This window comes from Quercus lobata, chromosome 6 (assembly GCF_001633185.2).
Source record: "Quercus lobata isolate SW786 chromosome 6, ValleyOak3.0 Primary Assembly, whole genome shotgun sequence".
In the NCBI taxonomy this organism is placed as follows: domain Eukaryota; kingdom Viridiplantae; phylum Streptophyta; class Magnoliopsida; order Fagales; family Fagaceae; genus Quercus; species Quercus lobata.
In genome coordinates this window covers 36,151,752-36,161,233 of record NC_044909.1, presented here as the reverse complement: position 1 = coordinate 36,161,233, position 9,482 = coordinate 36,151,752, and the positions used below count along the sequence as shown (strand labels likewise).

The following is a 9,482-nucleotide window of genomic DNA, read 5'->3' as shown; positions in this document are numbered from 1 at the left end:
ATTTTCAACCTTTTACTTTTTTTCCCCTAACCCTATATACTTCAAACAATAGACACCCTAGAAGACTGGACTTAAATCATAAATGAGCATTGTCCAAGCTCAAGGGAACACGTTTGTCAAATTGACCCTATGATCAATTGGGGTTTACCAGGTGGGGCTATCTGACATGGACTTATAATCGAAAGTCAAATTGCTCCATAGAAATTGAATAAACAAGATTAGCATGTCAAGGTACTTTTCCAAAAACTTGTCAACCATTTCCATCGTGCGAGCCAAGGATTAGGAAAACAGAAAATATTATAATAACAACATATGGTCTGGGAGTCTGGTCGACTGAAGAATTTGGGTTTTAGTCAGCTTTGATTTATGTAAGGCAAGACATCAAATGCTCATTTCCGTGTTTAATTACAATTATATATGTAACGTGTTTGATATTCTTTAAAATAGTTCAAGGGAAATAAACTTAAAAATTGTATCTTCTAACGATTATATATCGTGAAGAAATGTAACAAAAAGTCTAAAGTCTAAACACAAATAATATACCACATGTTTAGTTTTAAAAAAATCAACTATCTTATATTATATATTGAAAGTTTGATTTTATATGATGTACTTACATCATGTAGCTGAACACTTTTTTTTAACAGACTAAGAAATAGTAGATATATTGTCCCACAGTTTGAACCCTCTCCCCCTCAACCCCAAGCTAGGTATTTGTCTCAAATGCAGTTGGTAACGCATGTTATACAATTAATGTGTTTTTATCATATTCGATCTAATAGGATATTTTTTTTTATAAAAACTTTTTGAAACTCAAATAAAAAGTTTTGGTGATAACAAACTGTGTTAATAATTTTAATGTATTTATAGTAGTGCATATATAATAAGGATACTTTAACATAAAGGTATACCGGTGGCGGCTCCATTTGAATGTGAGGGTGGTCACAGGACCACCCTCACTTGCCAATTTATTTTATTTTATTTTATTTTACTTAGTAAATATATATATATATATATATATAATTAGTTTAAATTAATCTGTTCAATGACTACCCTAACTTGAAAAAAAATGTATATATATATACTTACAAAAAAAATATTATATATTTATTTTAACCACCCTCATAAAAATGTTAAACAACATGACCTGAGAATCACAAAAATTTGAAATCAATAAAAATAATAGTAATGTTATATTCACTATTCACAATATTTTCATAATAAATTTTATGTGGTAAGTTGTTATTAATTCTAATTTAGGCTCAATATTGACATGTTTTACCTACCAATAACAGCTTGTTGCATAAGATTTGTTATGAAATTGTTATGTTCACTTTATTATTTTCATATCAACATTTTTAATTTCCACTTTATCACTTATTAGTCTTCTTCTTTTCTCTCTCTTTGCTAGTACAATAAATTGTAATATTTCATGTATCTGAGTGTTTTTTTTTTCTTGTGACATTGATATATTAAAGTTATCTTTTTATTAAATTTTGTATAATTTAAATTTTTTAGTGACCATCATAAAAAAAATTCCTAGAACCGCCACTGAAGTATACCACAAACTCTACTTGAAAGTTATAATATGGCTTTGATCATATATATAAATATATATATATATATATATAAATATATAGTTTTTAGAGATGATATGACAAAGAAAATCTTCTCTAAATGTAATTGTGAGATTATAATGGTCGTTCAATCTAACATTAATTTGTACGTATAAAAACTATGTTACATTCGTTTGTTAACAAAAAAATATTAATGAGTCATTAAATAAACTAAAAATTTCATGGAAATTCGTACCAATTGGTTCATGGAAGGACTATGGAGACCTCAAGATGCAAGATGCATAGCATATTTGCATGTATGTATGTGGTTTCTTCTACTTTTTGTGTTGTTTTTTGGCCGGCCAAAGCAGAGACCAAATTTTTGAAGTGGTTAGGAGTACAGAAGTTCAATTTGCTTGAAGTTTTTTATGCTTAATGAAATCACAAATGATGTAACTGTCAGTGGCCAATATTGAAACTTTTTTACCTACTTCATGAGCTTGGACTTTTTTATTATTTTTGAAGGCCATGTGCTTACAAGATTGCAGTCTATCGTTTAAAGGAATACAAAAAATAAAACAGAAGATTTGAATTTGCTGTAATGAATTGATAATGAAATTTCCTAATTAGATTTGGATCATATGAGAATCCTATCTAAAAAAAATACAAGGTATATCCTATAAAAAAATACAAAAAAAAAAAAAATGGGCGCAAAAAAAAAAGGAAAAAACCCAAAAGCAGCATCTAATCTAGGTCAAATCCCTTTGCATTTAACAATGATCTAGGTTCATATAGAAGCTAGGATATTCAGCAAAGTTGGAGGAAGTAGTAGGTATTCCAAAACCTGGATCAGCAGCACCATAGTTTAGTACCCCAGTACTATATTCAAATGTCTGTTGGGCTGCGCTTGAGATTCCCATGCCCATGCCCATGTTTTGATCATGAGCATCCACCATTACACTAGAGGTAGAAGTGTAAGAATTATATTGAGAAGTTGAAGCCGAAGCAGCAGCAGTAGCAGCAACTCTACTTGGTGCAGCTTGATTGTTATTCCCAGTAAGTTGTTGAACTATTCCCATAAACTCCTCAGGTCTTACGTGAATAACCTTAGGAGATTGGAGATATATTATAACCGGAGACCGTCTTCGATTCGACTTCTTGATCTTTGAGGAGTTTTCGCTCACTTTAAGAGGTGCAGGCCTTGGACCCTGCAACTCCAATGAATGTTTTTTTGTTTGGAAGTTCATCTTAATTGTGAATGAATGAATGAATGAATGAATTTGCGGACACCCAATTGTATATCACAGCTCTTTTTCCTTGCTAGTTCTGCAGTTTAGCTCAAAAACCACCTGTATTTATAATATTGGAGGAGGGAGTGACTTTTTTGAGTGACGTCTTTGAAAATTTGCAATATCTATCTATTCGATTATGCTTTGTTTGAATTAGTCTTTGTTGCATTTATTTTTAAAAAATGATTGTTGATCTCGTAGAGTTTGCCGGCTGTTTCTCTAGAATGATTTTATTTTTATTTTTACTATTTTTAATGGTGCAGTTGAAAGAGTAATCAAAAGTAGCTAGTGAGAAAAAGTCGGTCAAAGTCTTCATGGGTCGAAATTTTCTTGTGTGTTAGGTTATTTCTTTCTGCTTCAGAACTCCGAAGAATTATTCTACAGGTTCTCTAACTTCATGTTCATATTGTGACCTAAAAAGGAAAAAGTGAACTTTAACTATGTATATTATACTGTGCCCGTTTGGCATGGTTTAAAAAGTTAATTTTTTTTACTATCCAGTTTATTTTTGTTACTATTAATAAGTTCTATTGTATTTTTTGGTACTTTTTATGGATCTTATTATATTATTTCAGCAGCTATTTTTTAACTTTATCTATAATATTTTTAACAAAAAGTTTTCAATTTTAACTAAGTAAGTTGTTCCAAACGGACATGTGTGTTTTTTTAATAATTCTCTCAAGTATTGTCGCATTGAGGAAAAATATTGGTAAATTATAAAATAGCATTTTAGTTAAGCTATTTGGAAACTGTCATTAAATCTCCTTATATTTTGGAGCAAAAAAAAAAAAAAAAAGGTAATATTTTTGTCCCAGTTGACAAATTCTTCCATTTGATTTTGATACATTCGTGTCATATACGAAGTAAAATTTTAACTCTAAATTTGCCTTCGAAGTGGATGGAACTCATGGAAGTACATAGCTATCTAATCGAAGAACAAGAGTTGTTTTGTGAACAATATCTTCGATCCATAAAAAAAAACTACTGAAAAGGCTAAATTTTGTATTCTAGGTGATATTCCTGACGTGGAAGAATTCAACAATTAAGTACGAATATGTAATAATTGAACCATTGTACCAAATCAAACCCTATCAACTTGGAACTTTCGTAATATAATGCTCACACAAAAGGTTCTGACGAGTAGCTCAGATTAGCTAGAATGTTTCTACACGTCTAAACTATTCTTCTTCATAACCTGTTTATCAACACAAATACCATGGTAAAAAGGGTAAACAATAGCATAGTTTTCATATGTTACTATTGATAAAATTAATTATGAAAAAAAGGTTTTTTTTTTTAATGACAAATTGGCAATACTTGAAATTGGAATAGACCTATTTCTAAACGTTTTTTTTTTTTTTTAATGAAAAATTGACATGTACCTATTTCTTGACTTGGGAGTAATTCACAAGGACTGGTGTATATCGATCCTTTAGTGGAACCAAAATACACGAGGTTGAGGATTTCTACAAATTAAAGTTTGTCTTTTATTCTCTTTCATTTTCAGGTCTTTTAAATCCAAGTCAAACGGCACTCTAAGAACTTGCCTTTTAATCCTTTGTTCTATGCCCATGCTAATTCCAAGTCAAATGGTGGCCCAACTTAAATATGTTTGGTAGCTAGGCTGCTAGCACAGTGGGTCTTTCTTCTTCAGGTGCATTTAAAGATTTGTCTGAAAGTAGGTCTGCTTCTTAATTGCTTGACATCTTTTGTATGTGTGTAAGAAGTTGAAGAATCTTACCACAATGTTTACAAAAGTATCATTGTCTTCCGTTCCTTTCCGTGAACTCCCAAGTCCAAACATAGCTGCATTGACATGGCCACCACTGATTTTGGGAGCAATTGCAATGTATTATGTATCCTGTCATGCGTAGGCCTTAGTTCACATGATGTAATATCTCCATGTGGTCAGGAAATCATGTCAAACAAAAGTATGTTTTAATATAAACCTTATGTAAGCAAGGACAAAGTTTAGCTATAAAATTAATTATAGTCTAAAATTATAATTTTTTTTAATAAAATAAACATTATTACATATATTGAAAATCTAACTATTGAATTAATGCATGTTTTTTACGCTCTTAATATACATGTCAAACTTTGTGTCAATCATATATTATTTACTATGTGGTTTATAAGTTTATATTTTATACATAATTTTAAACTACAAAAACTTGCAATTTAAAAAATTTATTGATGGCATAAATATTAATCTTTAATTTTTTAGAAATTTTGCAAGCGTAAGGGATATAAGAAGAAGATGTAATTCAATGGTGGATTTGTTAAAATTCACCTCCAATAAAAAAATATTGAGTAAGGTTGTAATTTTAGGCTGTAACGAATTTGTAACTAAATTTTGTTTTGTAACTAATTAATCATTGTTAGAGATCGGGCTGGGTTTGACCCAATTCATAACTCATGGCTCATGGATCGTATATATGAGTTATCTAATAAATGACTTTGTAGTGGAGTAATTTAAGCTTATTAGTTGAGTATTTTTAGAGACCACTTATTTGATAGTGGGTAAAACTCTACTAGTATTTAATTACTTATATAGTAGTCAGATAAAAAGACATTGTTAATATTGTGAGAAACATACATATAGTTTTCTAAAGGCTCTCTCAAACATGTCATCTCTCTCTAGGGACACAATGCCTTGGAATTTGGAACATGAAATAGTGGAAGAGACTCTAGTGGCCTCTTCCTATGACAAGAAGGTGCTCAAGAAGTATAGAGATCATGAGGAGAAGTTTGTAAAGCAAGCAAAGTGCAAGATCTGGCAAGTAGGTGATTCATTCTACCAAAGTATGTGTTTATATGACCCCATAGGATTTATTCATAATAATAAATTTCATCAATAATTTTCCCCCTCTTTATATGATTATATATAGATAAAGTATAAAGGAAACTTATGTTTAGGGGTGTCCACGGGTCAGTTTGGGTTGGGTTTGTGCCCAACCTAGACTCGACTTGACCACTTCTAGTTGGAGAGATAAAAACTCGTTGCCAACTGTGAAGGAACATTGGATCGGACAAATTGAGCCTCATTAGGTGTCAATTGGGTATCACTAGGAGTCAGGTTTATGGTAGGGGAGATTTCGCTGGATCTAATTGAGATCTCCTTATATCGGCAAAGATCGAGATTTAAATCTTTGCGATGGAGAGAACCAATCATCGAATGGGTTGGGTTCATTGGTTTCTCAGATGGCCAAACTACAACTAGAATTGATCACTTGAGTTCTTGGCACTAGTGACCCGCCATCAACCTAACCATGGCTTGGATCAAACTGTTTTCCCGTTGGATGGCATTCATCTAGTAAATTTGTTGAGTACGGGCAGGTGGTGGACAACCCTACTTATGTTACTAGGGCAAAATGATAAATCCATACATATTTCAAAATAAATACATATTTCAACCCTACAATCCATTTTTCACCCTCCTAATTTTCCTCTCAACCAAAGAAAGGGAAATTGTATTTATTTTCTATCATTTCACATATATTTCATCCTATGTACCAAACACACATTGTGGAAAACAATATATTCTCTACCCCCCTACTAATCTATCCTTTCAACATTTTCATCTCCCAACCAAACAAAGCCTAAAGGTAAGCCAAAATTCATGTTGATTAAATATAATTTATTATCTAATTTATAAACTTATAGTTTTTTATGTATAAATTACAAAAAAAATGAAGCTAAAAAAATTTATAGATGAGATATTTATTAACTTATGTATTAAGCGGCATAACTTTTGATAAAAAGTTATAATAGATATAACTTAAGCTTTAATAAAAGATGTGTTTTTTTATTTATAAAAAAATGAAACTTGTTCATTTTATAGATGTGAAATTTATTAACTTAAATATTAAGCGGCATAATATTAATAGAAGTTACATTTTACATTTATTATACATTTATTGTACTCTTGAGAGAGAGAGAGAGAGAGAGATCTTATTCTCTTTTAGTTATGAAAAAATCACAATTTTTTTTTTTTTTTTTTTTTTTTTTTTTTTCCATACAGTTTCAATTAATCAAATGTAAAGTTGTGAACTTTTGAAATTAGAGACATAGTATTTATATTATATAGAAAAAGATATAGTAGAATTTTATCTGGAATTAATTTGTTGAGTAGTGTTGTTAAAAAGTAGAGATGACAATGGGGTGAGACAAATTGGATCATGGATGCCTCATCTCTTCTTCAAGTAGGGTTAAAAATGTTTTACTAATGTTAATGAGATTGATAAGATCAAGATAAAATATAAAGGAAAAGTGTGACCATAAGAGTATTAAGATAGAATGAGAGACAGGATTTTTTTTTTTTTTTTTTTTAAATTTTTAAGAAATGACAATGAAATGAAATGAAATATGTAATAAAGAAGAAAAGTAAAAGTCATTTAAGAGCAAACGACAAAGTAGTGTTTGACAGTAAAGCAAAGGCTATAAAAGATTGGTTTCTCCAAAAACACAAAGCGAGAAATGCAAAAGAGGAATAAGAAGAAGAAGAAACGGTAATTGTGAGTTTAGCGTCCGAGCATCTCGCTGAGGTAGCTGAAGCTTTAACAGTGGTGAAGAGATCTTGTAAGTACCAAAAACTTGAACAAAAAAATCCTTTTGAATTTTGGACGTGATTTTGAATTTTGGACATGGTAGTTTTACAAAGTGAAAAGTTCAATTTTGGAAATGAGATTTGTGAAAATCGACAATGGAACCAAAAATGGTGTTCAATAATATAATTATGCTTTGATTTACCACCCTACACTTATCACACCCTCATAGCACGCACAACAATGAATGCAAAATAATATAAGATGCCATTTTTGCACATTTAATTCCAAAAATCACCCACATTAGTTTTGCCAAACTTAACATCAGAGCTACAATAACTGTGTTGTATTTACACCATTACTGATACTGTGTAAACTGATAAAGAAATAATAAAAAATATGAGAGAGAGATGATTTGAGAGAATAGTAAAAATTAAATTAAAAAAATGCAGTATTTTAATAAAACATGGTATAAAATAGATAATTTAGGGTGATTTGAAAAGTAGTTGTATAAAATAAAATAAAAAGTAAATTTTTATACTACAACAAAAAAAATTTTATACTAAAATAGACAAAAAAAAAAAAAAAACCAAATTACGCTAGTTGGTGTGAATGCCCTCACTTTCTAAAATGACAACCACCATCTCCCCCATTGACTTTCTCTTCGCTAAAACCCAAATCCACCATTAAAAATTTAAAACCAAAACAATCAAAATCACTTCACATTAGTCATTCAAACTTTCAAAGGCTCCAAAAAAATGCCATTCATCACGTTGAAGTCACGAGACTCACGACCCTACCATGGTCTAGGCTCGAGATCCATTACACAACACAGTTGGCTAGGCCCATTGCACATCAAGCTATTGTTGCAACATTAGTAAATCCACCACAAAAACTTTGCAAATCCATCCCTGAAGCAAAATTCACATGAAATACTTCCGTTTGGTTTAAGTTGTTCTGTTAAATCAAAATCCCCATCCATCTTTATCTCAAAAAAAAAAAAAAAAATTCCCCCCGTTAATGAGGTTTCAAATATGATTGTGATATTTTTATAAACCCACTAGAAGAGCACAAGGTTGACTCAACAATTTTGAGCGCCTTAGCCTTAGAAGAAAATTTTAAGTGAGTCATTTTTTATATTTAAATATTAATTAAATAATATTTATTAAAATTTTTTTTTTTTTGCTCTTTGAGATGCAAAATTAATAATTAAGTTTTTGTATTTAAGTTTCTCTAACATCTCTAACATTTCTTTTTTTGAAGTTTTTCATATCCAGATAAATAATTTCTAGTAGACATTTATAATGAGTAAATATTTATAAATAAATAAAACAAAATTTATAATTTTAGTAAAAATAAAATTTGAAGAATAGAATAATAGATCGGCCTATAAAACCATTTTGTATTAATCGAATAATATTTATTATATGATCTATAAACTTATATTTTATTTATAATTTTAAAATAAAAAAAACTTGTTATTTAAACAATTTATTAATGACATAGCTATTAATCTCTATTTTCTAAAAATTTTACAAGTATTAAGAATATAAGAAGAAGATATAATCAAATAATAGATTTGTCAAAATTTATTTTTAATAAAAATATATTAAGTAAGATTGTAATTTTAAGTTACAACTAATTTTGTAATTAAATTTTGTCTATAAACAATTAAACTGTTTGCTAGAGTAATTACTAATTTCTCTCTCTAGGGTAAGGTAAGACCTTAAACCCACTTGAAAAGTTTCCTAAAGCAGCATGTCACGTTTTAGTCAAGCTTGTTCCCACTTGGATAATGTGGAAACACCTAGGAGAAAACGAGTGTTACAGATGTAAATAATCCTAAACCTACCCTAAGAAATAGCACTCAAGCATGTTCACACTTCATGGAGGCAAGGAATTGACTTTTCTTTTCATCGTGTCTTGATTATTAGCAAAGAACAGCCTGCATTGGACCAATAACATAGCAAAGACTATGAAAAAAAAAAAAAAAAAAACAAGTGCAAAATGCTAAAATGGCAGGTAGTGTGAATTGGAGAGTCAGACAAAAAAACACAAACCAGTTTTAATTATTCTTCGAGATTCTTTGG

The 9,482-nt window shown here is 29.8% G+C and overlaps 1 protein-coding gene across 1 annotated transcript; it reads right to left on the bottom strand.

Moving 5' to 3' along the window:
* Window positions 1–2,326: 2,326 nt before the first annotated feature.
* On the bottom strand, window positions 2,327–2,803 carry LOC115950203. The gene has a single exon (XM_031067442.1). The coding sequence runs from the start codon at window positions 2,801–2,803 to the stop codon at window positions 2,327–2,329; it is 477 nt and encodes a 158-aa protein (XP_030923302.1).
* Window positions 2,804–9,482: the final 6,679 nt, after the last annotated feature.